The 16,830-nt window shown below is 46.4% G+C and overlaps 1 protein-coding gene across 2 annotated transcripts in view; it reads right to left on the bottom strand.

Moving 5' to 3' along the window:
• L3MBTL1 (L3MBTL histone methyl-lysine binding protein 1) overlaps window positions 1–10,607 on the bottom strand; it is a 34,578-nt gene extending 23,971 nt beyond the window's left edge. The window contains exons 1-7 of one of the 2 annotated variants that reach the window (XM_049779181.1): window positions 10,458–10,607; window positions 10,054–10,280; window positions 9,469–9,616; window positions 9,108–9,246; window positions 8,850–8,961; window positions 8,342–8,420; window positions 484–572 (exon numbers count right to left, since the gene is read on the bottom strand). In XM_049779181.1, the coding sequence (XP_049635138.1) occupies window positions 484–572; window positions 8,342–8,420; window positions 8,850–8,961; window positions 9,108–9,246; window positions 9,469–9,616; window positions 10,054–10,280; window positions 10,458–10,593 (930 nt within the window). In that variant the 5' untranslated portion in view covers window positions 10,594–10,607. Of the gene's footprint in view, window positions 1–483; window positions 573–8,341; window positions 8,421–8,849; window positions 8,962–9,107; window positions 9,247–9,468; window positions 9,650–10,053; window positions 10,281–10,457 lie in introns of those variants that run through there. The other variant, XM_049779180.1, reaches the window with a different exon arrangement.
• Window positions 10,608–16,830: the final 6,223 nt, after the last annotated feature.

Genomic DNA, 16,830 nt, shown 5'->3' with positions numbered 1-16,830 from the left:
TGTAAAGGTTCTTAATCATCCATATATGGGAAGAATAGCTTACAAAATGAGTGAAAGCCATCAGAAAACAAACCTGCAGACTTAGTAATGGGTAAGACTTCCACCTCCCTAATTATTTTATGTGTTGTTGTTGTTGTTGTTTTGGCTCATACTCAGTGTGCTCTGAGTTCAGATAACACTCCTGGCAGAGCTTGGGGACCATATGGGATTCCTGGGATCAAACACAGATCAGCCACATGCAAAGCAAATACCTTACTCCATATACTACAGCTCCAGCTCCTCTACCTTTATTTCTTCTCAGTCTAGAAGCCCCTTACACTGAGCTCATTCTTCTACAGGCCCCAGGAGCCTCCCCCTTCCATTGTGCCAATTCTATGAGTATTAATTTTCTTTGTGAGACACAGAAAGTACCAGAAGGCCTGAGCTGGAGGTAAGTCCCTGGTCTTGGAATACAAGCCCATCCTAGGTGGAAATGACACTCACGTCATGGAAGAGACTGACAGGGGCAGTGATGGCCTTCTGCTCCTCAAGATAGGACTCCCAAGACCAGTCATCCTTCTTCTCATTCAAAGCTGTGGAGAGGATACAGACAGATTGATCCCTGGTGAAGCTTCTCCTGATGGACTACTTCCCTAAGTTTATCCTGATCCATCCCTACCTTTACCTAATATAAATCTTGATTTGATTTCACACGCTACCCTCTGGTCCCAAACCATTCATATGAACAATGATTCAGATCTCAGGAATGACTTGGGGCAAGGTAAGGTTACCCCAAAACTGTTCATTCTCAGGTCACTGTCAGCAATATTTGAACAACTAACTGAAGTCGCTATGTCTCAGCCAGGGGGAACCATCTCAGACAAAGCTGAGTGATGGGAAGGCGATGTGGTTCAAGGGGTAATACACATACCTAGCATGTGCAAGGCTCTGAGTTTGATACTCAACAATGACATTTCCATAATACTACTGATATGGCTTTGGTAGCAACCCCAAACATGGTAATTATAAAAATAATTAACATGATTCAGAGGGATTAGATAAGTCACTTGAATTGCATGTGGCTGACCCAGGTTCAACCCCAGAACTGCATTAAGTTCCCCAAGCACATCCAGGAGTAAAACCTGAGCACACGCCCAGAAGAAAGCCTTAAAGTCAGATGTGGGCTCAAAACCAAAAATAAACAAAGCTGAATGAAAAGTCCTGATGGAGAAAACTTATGTACAGAGCCACCTACGCTCATAGGGAAAGACATGGAAAGAATCAGAAAAAAAGTGAGGACATAGGGGCCGGTGAGATAGCATGGAGGTAAGATGTTTGCCTTCCATGCAGAAGGACGGTGGTTCGAATCCCGGCATCCCATATGGTCTCCCATGCCTGCCAGGGCGATTTCTGAGCATAGAGCCAGGGTAACCCCTGAGCGCTGCTGGGTATGACCCAGAAAAAAAAAAAAAAACAAAAACAAAAACCAAAAGTGAGGACATATAGAAATAAGAAATTCAGGGGCCGGAGAGATAGCATGGAGGTAAGGCGTTTGCCTCTCATGCAGGAGGTCATCGGTTCGAATCCCGGCGTCCCATATATGGTCCTCCCGTGCCTGCCAGGAGCAATTTCTGAGCCTGGAGCCAGGAATAATCCCTGAGCACTGCCGGGTGTGACCCAAAAACCACAAAAAAAAAAAAAAAAAAAGAAATAAGAAATTCCAGGCCCAGAGAGAAAGTGGGTAGGGTGTTGATTTGATCTTACATGGTCCTCTGAGCCTGCCAGGAGTGATCACTAAGCACAGAGCCTGAAGTAACCCAAGTACTGGCAAGTGTGGCCTAAACCCTCACCCCTCCAAAAATTAAAAATAAAATAAAAATTCCTTTTTGGGGTTAGAGTGATAGCATAGCAGGTTAGGTGCTTGCCTTGCACATGGCTGCCCCAGGTTCGATCCCAGGATCCTTTATGGTCCCCTTTACACCACTGGCAATGATTCTTTTTTTTTTTGTTTTTGTTTTTTTTTGTTTTTGTTTTTGGGCCACACCCGGCAGTGCTCAGGGGTTACTCCTGTCTGTCTGCTCAGAAATAGCTCCTGGCAGGCACGGGGGACCATATGGGACACTGGGATTTGAACCAACCACCTTTTGATCCTGGATCGGCTGCTTGCAAGGCAAACACCGCTGTGTTATCTCTCCAGGCCCTGGCAATGATTCTTGAGTGCAGTCAGGAGTAATGCACAAGCATCACCAGGTGTGACCCCAAAATAAAAACAAAAACAGAATTCCCTTTTTCCCAATTCTTCCTCTAAACTTTGACACAGAAAGAGTAGTGTGTGTGTGTGTGTGTGTGTGTGTGTGTGTGTGTGTGTGTGTGTGTGTGTGTGTGTGTGTAGGAGTGGTGGACAATGGCTGACCGCACCCCCAGATAGACACAATAGCATGTGTATATATTGAAGAGGGAGTGCCCAAGTGCCAAGCAGGGGAGATGAATCCCTCTACGGGCCTTCCATTTAACCTGAGATACAGTTCTGAATTCTACCACAGAGGAAAAACAGTCTTTGTTCAAAAGACTAAAGTGGATGGAAACATGAAAGGTCGATTAGCAAGGCCAGCCTAAGCTACCTTCAACCAAGGCCACAGACAATGAAAAAGGCAACAACTCAGCAAAAGCTATTCATGTTCTATGGATAAACAGCTACAACTTCTGTTAACCTCAATTTTGTCACCTATAAAATTCAGGTAATGGCATGATCACAGAGAACTGAAATAAAAAATGAGATATGGGCTGGAGAGATAGCACAGCAGTAGGACATTTGCCTTCCACACAGCAATCCAGGATGGACCTTGGTTTGATCCCCAGCGTCCCATATGGTCCCCAAGCCAGGAGCGATTTCTGAGCAAATAGCCAGGAGTAACCCCTGAGCATCACTGGTTGTGGCAAAAAAGAAAAAAAAAGTGAGATGTGGTGAATAAAGGATCTTTATGGCACAAAATTCTGGGCCTGAGTTCCAGTCCTTCTAGAACTCTTAAGTCTGAAGTGGAAACTTGCTCAAACTCATTTAGCTGCTGCCATGGAGCATTCAGGAATGGAGTAGTGGGTCACTTAGGAAGAAGCATTTTACCTCAGTATGGAACTTAAGTGCCTAAGGGATCTGTCTTGCAGTTGTCTAAATTCTCCTCTCACTTGTCTAACCTAGAGATTCCAACCTTCTGACACAATCAGGTCAAAGCAAGTACTTTGTCCATTAAGTGAGCCATCAGATCTTTGATATCATCCTAGAATGCATAGTTTCTTATTGGTCTTTTTGGGGGGACCACATCCAGTGAGGCTGAGGAGTTATTCCTGGCCCTACACTTAGGGAAATCTGCTAACAGCTCCAAGAACTATATGGGATACCAAGGATCAAACCTGGATCAGCCATGTATAAGACAAGTGCCTTACCCACTGTACTATAGACCCTCTTCCTTCTGCCTTTGTCCTAAGTGAAACCTGGATTGTCCCTTAGAACATGCTACCTCAGACCAGAGTGATAGCACAGTGAGTAAAGCGTTTGCCTTGCACGCAGCTGACCTGGGTTCAAATCCCCAGTATCCCATATGGTCCCCTAAGCCTTCCAGGAGTGATTCCTGTGAATAGAGCCAGGAGTAACCCCTGAGCACCACCAGATATGGTCCAAAAACAAAAGACAAACAAGCAAAAGAACATGCTGCCTCCTCCTATGCTTCAATAATCCTTGGTTTCTCTAAAAAAAATTGTAATTACTGGGGAAGAAGAGAGAGCAGACTTCAGAATGCCAGCCTTACTTCATTTTGCTGTTTCATTTTTCTTTTGGTTTTTGGGCTACATCCAGCCATGCCAAGGGCTTACTCTTAGCTCTGTACTCAGGGATCACTCCTGGCAATGCTCAAGGTACTATCTAGGGTTTTGGGGATCGAACCCAGGTTGAATGTGTGCAAGAAAAACACCCTACCAGTTGTACTATCTCTCCACATTTTGCTGTTTTTTGACACTGGATTTCAACATCATCTTACCTCATACATGCATTCCTATGTTTATTCTAGCACTATTTATAATAGCCAAGATCTAGATTCTAGATAAACCCAAATGCCCAACAATATGAGTATATAGAGATATTATGGTGTGTATACACACACACACAATGGAACACTACTAATCTATAAGAAAGGATGAAATCTTACCTTTTGCAATGACTTGGATAGAACTAGAGTGAAATAAATCAGAGGAAGAAGGACAATACTATATGAGCTAATTTAAGTGATATTAAAGATGTGGTAGGGTGTTTGCATTGCACTCAGCCAACCTGTATTTTATCCTCAATACCCCAAATGGTCTCTGGAGCTACCAGGAGTGATCCCTGAGTGCAGAGTCAAGAGTAACCCCTGAGGGGCTGGAGCATTGGCGCTAGAGGTAAGGCGTCTGCCTTGTATCTGCTAGCTAGAACGGACCTCAGTTCGATCCCCCAGAGTCCTATCTGCTCCCCCTAAGCCAGGAGCGATTTCTGAGTGAATAGTCAGGAATAACCCCTGAGCATCAATGGGTGTGCCCCAAAACAAAGCAAAACAAGACTAACCCCTGAGCATCTCCAGCTTGGCCCCCAAACCTAAATAAATAGAGAGCATGTGTATATTATTCTTATGTGACATAGAAAGAAAGGCTATGGAGAATAAAAACAAACCCTTGAACTCTGACACAACAAAGAAGGAATAAAGGGTGGTGGTGATGGTGGCTGGAAGCAGGGGCATGGAAAGATGGGACAGACCATAAATTATATAAGGACAGTACCAGATAGTTTGTGGCATATATCAGTGGTACTGAAGGTACATGATTTTGTATGTCAAAAGTCTACACATTATGGGCCGGCAGTGGCGCTAGAGGTCAGGTATCTGCCTTGCCTGCGCTAGCCTTGGATGGATCGTGGTTCGATCCCCCGGTGTCTCATATGGTCCCCCACGGCAGGAGCGACTTCTGAGCGCATAGCCAGGAGTAACCCCTGAGCATCACCGGGTGTGGCCCAAAAACCAAAAAAAAAAAAAAAAGAAAGAAAGAAAAAAGTCTAAACATTAATACCACTATAAAAAAAGAAATACAAAAATAAAAATACAGGGGCCAGAGCGATAGTACAGCAGTAGGGCATTTGCCTTGCACACAGCTGCCCAGGACAGACCTGGGTTCAATCCCTGGTGTCCCATATGGTCCCCTAGCTAGAAATTATTTATTTATTTTGGGTCACACCTGGCAGTGCTCAGGGGTTACTCCTGGCTCTGTGATTAGAGTCGCTCCTGGCAGGCTCAGGGGACCATATGGGATGATGGGATTTGAACCGAAGTCCATGCTGTATTGGCTGCTTGAAAAGTCAAAAGCCTTACTGCTGTACTATCGCTCAAGCCCCTCTAGGAGCTATTTCTGTGTGCACAGTCAGGAGTAATCCCTGAGCATCACCAAGTATGGTGATAGAACCGGAGCAATAGCACAGCAGTAGGAAATTTGTCTTGCATGTGGCCAACCTGGGACAAACCCAGATTCAACTCCCGGCATCCCATATGGTCCCCTGAGCATGCCAGCAAAAATTTCTGAGTGCAGACAGGAGTAATCCCTGAGCATCACGGGGGTGTGTCCCAAAAAAACAAACCAAAAAAATAAAAATAAGGGGCCAGAGAGATAGCTTGGAGGTAAAATGTTTGCCTTGCATGCTAAAGGATGGTGGTTCGAATCCCGGCAACACATATGGTCCCCCGAGCCTGTCAGAAGTGATTTCTGAACGTAGAGCCAGGAGTAACCCCTGAGCACTGCCGGGTGTGACCCCCAAACCAAAATATAAAATAAAATAAATAAAAATAAGGGGCTGGAATGGTGGCACAAGCAGTAGGGTGTTTGCCTTGCATGTAGCTGACCTAGGACGAACTGCAATTCTATCCCCCAGCACCCCATATGGTCCCCAAGCCAGGAGCGATTTCTGAGCATATAGTCAGGAGTAATCCTGAGGGTCACCGGGTGTGGCCAAAAAACCAAAAATAAAAAATTAAATTAAATTAATTTATAAAGTACTAAAGAGACAGTACAGGTATTAAAGGTGCTTACCTCTTATAAGGTTGACGCTATTCAATCCCTGGCATTACATGATAGTCCCCTGAGTACTGTCAGATGTGACTCCTGAGCACAGAGCCAAGAATAAGCCCTGGGCACCGTCAGGCAAAATGTGGGCAGGGATGTGGCTCAGCTGTAGAACACAAGCCTTGCAAACCTAAGTCTTTGAATGTGATTCCCAAAATGACAAAGAAAAGGCAATATACAGACTGAGGAAAAATTGTCATATCTATGACAAAGGACTTGCATCTAGAATATTTAAAAAAATCATGGTAAAAAAGATAAATAACCCAATTAAAAATGTAGAGATGTGTGTCAAAAATAACCATAAGTCAGAGAGATGGCTCACACAGCTGAAACATACACTTTGCATATGAGAGGCTGGATATGGCTTCTGACGACAACCTTAGGTGAGAAACAGAAGGAAAAATCTGATTTGGCTAAGAGGAGCAGATGTTGGAATAAGCATCCTGATTCCTGAATACAAGCTGAGTTGCTCTGATTAGTGCTAAATTCACCAGAGCAGAATAATGTACTAAGAACTGATCTCACTGGCTTTCTCTGGAATGGTAAAGACAGTGATTTATGCAGCTCAGATGATAGAAGAATTGACTCCCTCATACTAGCCTCTGGAATAAGCACTAAGCATATAATAATACTTTAAAAATCCATTTTTGAGAGAGAAAAACATTAAACAAATGTATCCAAACTAGAAAGTACAAGTATCATAAATGCTTCTTAGCTCTAGATGACGCTTTCCTTTTGGCAATGTGAAGATAGCAATGGAGAAGATCTTGGGGCCAGAACAACAATGAAAGATCTCTGTTCATGGGGCCAGAACAACAATGAAAAATCTCTGTTCATGGGGCTGGAGAGATAGCATGGAGGTAAGGCATTTGTCTTTCTTGCAGGACAGTGGTTCAAATCCTGGCATCCCATATGGTCTTCCGTGCCTGCCAGGGGCAATTTCTGAGCATAGAGCCAGGAGTAACCCCTGAGTGCTGCTGGGTGTGACCCAAAAACCAAAAAAAAATTTTTTTTGTAAGAAAAAATTTAAGAAAGATCTCTGTTCTGGGCCAGTGAATACAGTAGGTTACACACTTCCCTTGCACCTGGACAAATGGGGTTCTATCCCTATCCCTTGAATCCACCAGGAATGATTTCTGAGTGCAGAGCCAAGAGTAAGCCCTAGCACTTCTGGATGTGGCCCCAAAACAACCAGAATAATAAAGACCTCTGTTTTGGTCCCTTTAATCTGCCAGGAGTGATTTCTGAGTTAGAAATAAGTCTTGGGCCCGGAGAGATAGCACAGTGGCATTTGCCTTGCAAGCAGCCGATCCAGGACCAAAGGTGGCTGGTTTGAATCCCGGTGTCCCATATGGTCCCCCATGCCTGCCAGGAGCTATTTCTGAGCAAAATAGCCAGGAGTCACCCCTGAGCACCGCTGGGTGTGACCCAAAAAACCAAAAAAAAAAAAAGAAAAGAAAAGAAATAAGTCTTGAGCACTGCTGGGTGTGGCCCCAAGACCATAAAGATCTCTGTTCCATTTTTATTTAGAGCAAAAGGTCAGGGGTCAGAGCAATATTACATTAGGTAGGGTGTTTGTCTTACATGCAGATGACCTAATTTCGATCCCCAGCATCCCAGTGTTCTCTGAGCACTGCCAGGAGTAACTCCTGAGCACTGCCAGGTGTGACCCCAAAACCAAACAAACAAAAGTATAAAGGAGTCAGAATGGGGTCCCTGGGGCCAGAGTGAGGTGCAAGAGGTAGGGCATTTGCCTTATACACACTAACCTAGGATGAACCATGGTTCGATCCCCTGGCATCCCATATGGTCCTGAGTGCTGAGCCAGAAGTAACCATGAACATCACCGGGTGTGGCTCAAAAAGCAAAAAAAAAAAAAGGGGGGGGATCCCAAAGAGAGAGGTCCATCAGAAGCTTACTCATGTCACCAAAGAAATATAATGCATGTGGTACCATAAAAGTTTACTCAGATCTTTGGCTACTGGACCTTTCATGATCAACTTCCAACTGGATAGAGAATTAAAGACAACCACATCCACACAAATAAGAGGACAGAACTCCCAGGAATCCATATAATAAACCAGAAATGTTATCCTTCTCTCTTTCTCTCTTTCACCCACTAGCTTATATCTATCCAGAGAGGAACAATACACCATCACAAGCATAGCTCACACTCTCAGGCACAACTCTCCAAAGCTACATACACATATCATACAAACAGGCCACATACCAGGCTGGCTGCTGCTCCACTCACTTTCTGGGGTCCTAGTGGAGGGTTGTCCCTCTGGATCCTTTCCTTCTTGCTTCTCCTGTGAAAGACAAGCCTGATCCCAGATTTCTGAGCTAGGCAGTAAGGGTGAGAATCTCTGATCCTGGCTTCTCTGGTGGAAAAACAGGCCAAACACCTGCCCTGGACTTATCATTCCTGCCCAGGGACTTTTCAACAGCTCTTTCGGCTTCCTTTTGTGCACCAGGCTCCCTGGTCTTTGGTCCAGGGATGGAGACCCCCAGAGTGCACACACCTATTTGAGTGTTGATTCTAGACTTGAAAAGGGAGGGGGGGGGTGTCTCTGCAAAAGCAAGAGAGTGATTTATCCTCATTCCCTCCATATACTCAGGATGGTTCCTCAAGGGAAATAAGTGAGTCATTGAGTCTCCTCTGCAACACAGCTGGGGGTTGGTGTAGGATGGGGGGCTGCTGATGGAAGCTCCTGCCGCCCTTCCTCCTCCTTTCTTACCAAGGCTTCGGGCTCGGATTCCTCCGACAGGCTCTGGTAGTCCCGGCGTTTCCTCTTCTTTACGGGTTTCAGGAGCTCGGAAGCGGGGTCCGAATTCTCCACTATAACAGACCTGCGGGAAGGAGCGGCCTGAGGGTTAAGAACCAACCAACCGGTACCCAGCCCCATTCCTAGGTCTAGAACGGGGAGGCACCTTGGGACCCGAAGGCAAGTTGGGCAACATCCTCCCCCACCCCCTAGCATGACTACCATCCTTACCGTAGCTCCTGGGACAGCTGGGGGCAGCTGCCATCACGGCCCGACCCGGGATCCTGCGGCCCCCAGGCCTGGCACTGACAGGCAGCATCATCCTCTGGGGGGTCCCGAGGACGATCTCCAGGAGGGTCCTGGGGGAGGCCTGCTGTGGGCGGGGCCAAGGAAACTCAGGCCACGCCCATCACGCCCCGCCCCGTCCGAGGCCACGCCCCGCGCGACCGGCCTCCACCTGGGGCCCCTCTAGGCTTCAGGCTCCAGCCAGACGTTTCCTCCTAGGCCAGAGGCCTGCTCCTCGCACTTCCGGTGGGGTCTCCACGCAGGAGACCAGCAGCGCCAGGGCTGGCTTGGGCCAAGCTCTTCTTACCTGGCTGCTGAGTGACTGCATCGCCACCTCCTCCCGCCGGGGCCTCGCCATCGCGTTCACATTCAGCCACACCTTCCCGCCTCAGCTCCGGGCTCGGGGGATGCTCGGCGCCCACCATGTTCCGGGGAGTGTAGTCGCTTATCCGGAACTGGAGCGCGGGAAGGTCTGAGGAACCAGCCCTGGACCCCTCTCCTTCAGTCGCTTCGCTCACACTAAGCCACGCCCCGGAAGCTCTGGCTCCGCCCCGTAGCCACGCCCCCGGACCCTGCCAGCCTCGGCACCTCAGGGTGCTTCACTCCAAGCCACGCCCCTCAGGCCCAGCCTGTCTGAGCACGCCACCCAAAACCACGCCCAGCAAGCCACACCCCTTAGATTCCCCACCAATCCCGAGTGCTAAGGAAGTCAAGCCACGCCCACCCAGAGTGCCTCACTAAAGAGCCCCCACCTCCAGGCTCCAGGCTCCAGACAGCTGATTCCAGGCAGCTCTGGCAGCCTCCACTTTTCGCCCCGCCTCCAAGGCCAGAAAGCCCCGCCCCGCAACACCTGCAAGGCGAGGGGCCCGGCTTAATCCCTGCAGACACTGACCCGCAGGCCGCTCCCAGCAGGCGGGCCCGGTGCCTCGGTCCATTCCAGGAGTCGCACAGTGCTGGAGCTGGCCGCCGCGTGAGGCACGGCGCTTAACTGCGGGAGGACTGTGGCTGTCACAGGTACGCCTACCACGCGATCCCCCACACGGATCGGCTCCCTTGGAAAGCAGGACACATCCAGACCACTGCCGCCGCCGGGCAGGCCAAGAGTGGCCGAGTTGGCTGCTGTCAACAGATACAGAGGCAGACAGGACCCACATGAGCCTGGAGGCCCTGTCTCAAATGCTGCTTGCTGGGTGTGTGTGTGCATAGAGGAGAAAACTATCCTTGACTGCCAGGATCCACACCCGCTTGGGCACACCCAGGGCTGTTCCTCTCAGAATTCTCAGAAGCGTGGCCCACCTGGGATGATGAAAGCAGTAGCAGGCATGTGGGGACCGGACCCTGGGCTGTCGCTGGTCACCAGGTGCACGCTGACCTCCCCTGTGGAGGGTCCCTTCAGTGTCCGGAGCCTCTCCATTTCTGCATGTCTCTCCATCGTGGATGTCCTACAACCTGAAGAAGCCCCCAAAGCAATCAGGCAAGGAGGGGCCTGCTTTGGGGAGAAGCTGGTCAGCTCTGGGCAGTGGCCAGCAGAGAAAAACCTCATTCCTCAAAGAGGCCAGAGCGATAGTACAGCGTATGGTAGGACTCTTGCCTTGCATGCAGCTGAGCCAGGTTTGATCCTGAGCATCCCATATGGTCTCCAAGCATTACCAGGAGCAATTCTAGAACACAGAACCAGGAATAACCTCTAAGAATTGCCAGGTGTGGCCAAAAACCAAAAATAAGTAAATGAATTAAAGGAGTCAGATGTCTCAGGAGAGAAGGGTCAAGTCTGCTTTCTCAATCTGACCAGGTCATGTAGAGGCAGACTCTAGACAAGCCCTACACCTCTCCCAGGGCGGTAGAGACGGATGAGATGGGTATATAACTGACATATAGAACTCAGGGGGTCATATTTCAGATTGAGGTTCTGCCTGGTCAGCTGCTGCTCTGACGACATAACCTAGCTCACTTGTAGATACCACCACTAACCCCTCGTCTTTTTTTTTGGGGGGGGGCACACCCTTTTGATGCTCAGGGGTTACTCCTGGCTACATGCTCAGAAATTACCCCTGGCTTGGGGGAACCATATGGGACGCCGGGGGATCGAACCGTGGTCCTTTCCTTGGCTAGCGCTTGCAAGGCAGACACCTTACCTCTAGCGCCACCTCACCAGCCCCCCCTCATCTTAACTCTACCACTATCTCTGAGTATCCACTCCCTTCTCCCTCTGAGGACTCAGAACCCTCCAGTGCCAGACTGTCTCTCTCCCACCCACGCTTATTTTCTTGGAGGTGATCTTTCCTACTCACATTCTTTCATGCCTCTTGCTCAGTACTCTGTCCAAACCCATGCCTAGACTGGGCTCTCTAACATCTATTGATCAGAGTATACATCTGAAGAGCAAAGAATGTCTGAGAATCATGGAAGCACAGGATTTTGCTTTAATAAATCAAGAGCAGTACAGACATTTAATAAAGATTCATCAAATAGGTATATGACAGGGCCGGAAAGATAGCACAGTGGTGTTTGCCTTGCAAGCAGCTGATCCAGGACCTAACGTGTTTGGTTCGAATCCTGGCATCCCATATGGTCCCTGTGCCTGCCAGGAGCTATTTCTGAGCAGATAGCCAGGAGTAACCCCTGAGCACCGCTGGGTATGGCCCAAAAACCAAAAACAAAAAAACAAAAAAAGGAGTATGGGGAAATGGTTCAAAGGGCTGAGAGCATGCTTTGCAGATAGATAAGTTTGATCCTTAGCACCACATGGTCCTCTGAATGTCACCAGGAGTGATCCATGAGCATTGACAAGAATAGGCCAGGAGTAGCGCTAGGTTTTACTCCCACTCCCTCTCCCAAGAGACCTTGTAATATGATGATGATTGGTAGTTATTACCTGCCACTTACCAAACTTTTACAATGTGCTGCTACTTCCTAATGCGTTTCCCAGGGAGTATGTGTCTAGTATTGTCCATCAGAATTTTCTATGATGATAGAAACTTCCTAAATGCTTACACAGTATTCACAGCCCACAAGTGACTATTAAACATGCAAAATATAGCTAGTGTGATTAAGAAACTGAATTAAAAAAAAAAAAGGATTTTTGTCAAACCTCACTTTGAGGTGCTCAGAGGTTACTCCTGGCTCTGCACTCAAAAATAAACTCCTGGCGGGCTCAGGGGACCATATGGGGTACTGGGGATTGAACCTGGGTTGACTGCATACAAGGCAAGTGCCCTACACACTGTGCTATTGCTCTGCCCTGAATTTAAATTTTTTAATTTTTAATTCAATTTCAGTAGCACAACTCTATACATCTTCTAATTGACCCGTTGGCACTCACTCAAAAACACATCTCAAAGTCAGACCAATTCTCTCCATTTCTCTCACCATCATTCTAGACACAATTATATCAACTTTCTTTTCTTTTCTTTTTTTTTATAGGTAAGAATCACTTTATCCAGTTAGGTTAAAACCATTCATGGCTTCACTTTCTATGAGCCTGCTACCACAAGCAGAGCTTCATGTTGCAACTTGAAACTGATCTTTGACATTTTTTGAATTTAATGAACTCTCTCAAGAGTATTTTCAACTTTTTTTTTTTTGTCAGTTGGGAATCTTTTTTTTTTTTTTTCACTCAACTCTAAAAGGTGATGTGTTTTTTTAAATATATTTTTTATTTAAGTAACATGATCATAGTTGGGTTACAGTCATAACCAGAACACCCCCCTTCACCAGTGCAACATTACCCCTCCCCCCTTCCCATCCCCTACCTGTATTCGAGACAGGCATTCTTTTGTTTTTAAGTTCAGTAAGTTGTATTTTTTTTTCCTTAAAGGATAAGAGTAGGGGCTGGGCGGTGGCGCTAGAGGTAAGGTGCCTGCCTTGCCTGCGCTAGCCTAGGACGGACCTCGGTTCGATCCCCCGGCGTCCCATATGGTCCCCCAAGCCAGGAGCGACTTCTGAGCGCATAGCCAGGAGTAACCCCTGAGCATCAAATGGGTGTGGCCCCCCCAAAAAAAACCAAAAAAAAAAAAAAAAAAAGGATAAGAGTAAAAAAAATATAGTAAAGGTGTGATAGTGGCAATCACCAATGTTTGCATAGGTTCAGAAAAATGGAGAAAATGGAAAAAAAGTCCTTGACCTGATTACAAAAAGGCCTCACCCTAGAAGTTTATTGGCATAAGACAGACTCTGGGTTCCAGGCATACCAGTCTATCCAACTCCAGTCATTTTCAAGGTCCCGGTGAAACTTTTTCACACTTTAGCTATTGTTGGTATCAGACTCTTACATTTAAAGACTCTGGATTCTGTGCATTTCTTTCATCGATGTCAGGCAGATGTGGAGCATCCTCTAGTTTCAGCATACCATTAAATGCAGGATCTGCTCTGCATGCAGACTGTTGCTGAGTCATTGGTTGGTGTTGGGAGCACTCTTTGGAGAAAGTCAATGCCAAAGCAGTGGTAGGTCTTCCCTGGTAGAAGCTTGGATCCTGGTAATGTTATAGACAATTGTGGTTGTTTCCATAGATGGTATCCATTGTTCAGGTGTGTGTGGGCAATGCCCATTCTTCTGAGGCCTAAGCCAAATCATTATGCCAATGTTCAGGGTAAAGGGCCTAATTGCATTACCAAATTTGTGTCCCCATCTCTATTAGATAAGAACTTGTTTGTATATGTATTATTTTCCCATTTTAATGTGCCTATGCAAAAGAGAAGCAATGCCACAAGAAATTATATCAACTTTCCCTGTAGTTTTATTTGTTTTGTTTTGGGGGCCACACCTGAAAGTGCTCAGGGGATACTTCTGGTGGGCTTTGGGACCCAGACCTGAGTTGGCTTTATGCAAGGCAAGCACCCTACCCTCTATACTATCATACTGGCCCTACAGTACTTCTGGAACTGCCTCATACTATGCTTCCTGTCCTGCCACACCAATCTATTCACCAATGAGAAGAAAATTTACAAAGGTAAACCAAATGGCACAATTTCTCTCACCTAAAATTCTTCAATGGCTCTCAATTGCCCTTAGAATAAAATCAAAGACATTACCATGTAGAATTTAAATCCAGTCTTCCTCTTGGACCTCATCCTCTACCACTCTTCCCCTTGTTTTTTTTTTTTTTTTTTTTTAACAGATTCCAATTTCCATTTATTGCTAACCTTTCAACCCCAGAACCTTTGCTTGACTTCTTTCTATTAGAAATGCTTTCCCGGGCTGGGAAGGTGGCGCTAGAGGTAAGGTGTCTGCCTTGCAAGCGCTAGCCAAGGAACGGACCGTGGTTCGATCCCCCAGCGTCCCATATGGTCCCCCCAAGCCAGGGGCGATTTCTGAGCACATAGCCAGGAGTAACCCCTGAGCGTCAAACGGGTGTGGCCCAAAAACCAAAAAAAAAAAAAAAAAGAAATGCTTTCCCTCAAACTCTCTGCCTGTCTGCCTCCACATCTTCAGTTCAGTGATTTATCTTCTAAGATGAGATCTTGGCCGACTAACTTAATGATCAACAAATGAGCAATTAATTTAAGTAGCACAAGGCCAGGGATCTAAACAATCTGGAACCAGAACCAGGAGGCCCAGGTTCAGTCTTGGCACTACCTGTCTCTCAAGTACCACTGGGGAAAACTTTCGAATCTTCATCCAGGAATAGCTCCTGAACACTGTCAGGTGTAATAATAACAAGAGATTAAAAGAACATACATCTCACACTATCCCACTTGTACTTATCCTCTACTTGTTTTCTTCTAATTCTTTATTATAATAATGACCTTAATTATTTGTGTTTGTTCAGTCATTCCCATATCATGTAAATTCCACAAGGACGAGTGTCTCATTAACATCAGTAACCCCAGCACTTAAAATAGTGCTTGAAACATAGTAGGTGCTTTTTGGAGTTCAATAACCTGAACTTGTTATTAAAGAAAAGGACCAGAGTGATAGCGCAAGTGGTAAGGCATTTGCCTTGCACACAGCCAACCCGGGACAATCCAGGTTCAATCCCCAGCATCCCATATGGTCCCCCAAGCCTGCAAGGAAGGATTTCTGAGTGCAGAGCTAGGAGTAACCACTGAGCACCACTGGGTTTGGACCAAAAACAAAAAACAAAAAGAAAAAAAAGCACTGCATGGGGGCCAGAGCAATAGTACAGCAGATAGGGTGGTTTCCTTGTAAGCCATCCAGCCTGAGTTTGAGTCACAGCATCCCATATGGTCCTCCAAGCCTGCTAGGAGTGATTCCTGAGTGCAGAGCTAGAAACAAGTCCTAAGCAATGCTGGATGTGCCCCCAAAATAAACACAGAAACACAAGAAAGGCATGTATAGGGCAGAGAATGTGGCTCAGAGATAGAACACTTGCCTTGCATGTGTAAGGTCCTGGGTTTAATTTCCCAAATATCTCTCTCTCTCTCTCTCTCTCTCTCTCTCTCTCTCTCTCTCTCTCTCTCTCTCTTTCTCTCTCTCTCTCTCTCTCTCTCTCTCTCTCTCACACACACACACACACACACACACACGAATGATAGTTGGTTTCATTGAGTTGGTAGTAGTTGACAATGAATCAGGCACATAGAATAGAACAAGGGCCTAGTCTTTTAAGACAGATACATTTGAATCTCAGCTTAGAATTTGTGCCTGAGTTAATAGCTAACCTGCCCTCTTAAAGCCTCATTTTCCTTGTGTATAAATGGTAATAGTGACAATTCTCTCAAAGGGCTTTGGTGAAGATGAAATGGAAAAAAAATATGTGAAATGTTGATACTGAGGTCTGGGTATTCAGCAGTAGAATGCCTGCTTCGCATGCATAATGTGAGGCTGAGTTTGATCCCTGGTATTGTCCCACATACTTGTAGCTTAAGCACACATCCTATTTTAACAGAGACACACCTACTTTCCCTAATCTCTTTACCCTGTCTTCCCTAAATCAGAAGCACACACCCTTTTTTTTTTACATTATTAGAGGCATTTTTTTTCACAAATCTTACACAGTGATATTTAAGGTACACAGTGACAATAAATGAGGGCCTTTGCACCACCAGTGTTGTCCTCCCTTCATCCCTGTTCCCAAGCATATATCCCTTATCTCCCTCCTTTATACCCCAGAATGCTAGTGTAACTAAAAGCATATATGCAGTTCCAGATTTTTTTTTTTTTGGTTTTTCGGGCCACACCCGTTAGATGCTCAGGGGTTACTCCTGGCTACGTGCTCAGAAATTGCCCCTGGCTTGGGGGGACCATATGGGACACCGGGGGATCGAACCGTGGTCCTTTCCTTGGCTAGCGCTTGTAAGGCAGACACCTTACCTCTAGCGCCACCTCGCCGGCCCCAGTTCCAGATATTTTTACTAGTGGTTTCTTAAAGGTTTAGAAGAGTCAAAGGAGCACTGTAAAAACAATGTTAGAGTGGCAATTATCATTTGCATGGGCCCACCAAAGTATGGGGATCATGGAAAGGAAAAACTTTGGCCTAAGTACATGGAGACCCTACCCCTGAAGTTTTCTGACATAAGACCATTTCTAGGCTCCAGGCAAACTAGTTTGTCCAATCCCGATCATTGTCTGTAGTGCCCATACAGTTATATTTTTCACAGTCTCTGTTGTTGGTATCATGTTTCTGTACTGAAGATCCTGGAATCTGTATGTCCTACATTGAAGTCAGGATGGTGGGGAGCGGTGTCTAATTTCAACTCACAATTGAAG

Source organism: Suncus etruscus, chromosome 9 (assembly GCF_024139225.1).
Source record: "Suncus etruscus isolate mSunEtr1 chromosome 9, mSunEtr1.pri.cur, whole genome shotgun sequence".
NCBI lineage: Eukaryota > Metazoa > Chordata > Mammalia > Eulipotyphla > Soricidae > Suncus > Suncus etruscus.
This window is presented reverse-complemented; position numbering and strand designations above follow the sequence as displayed.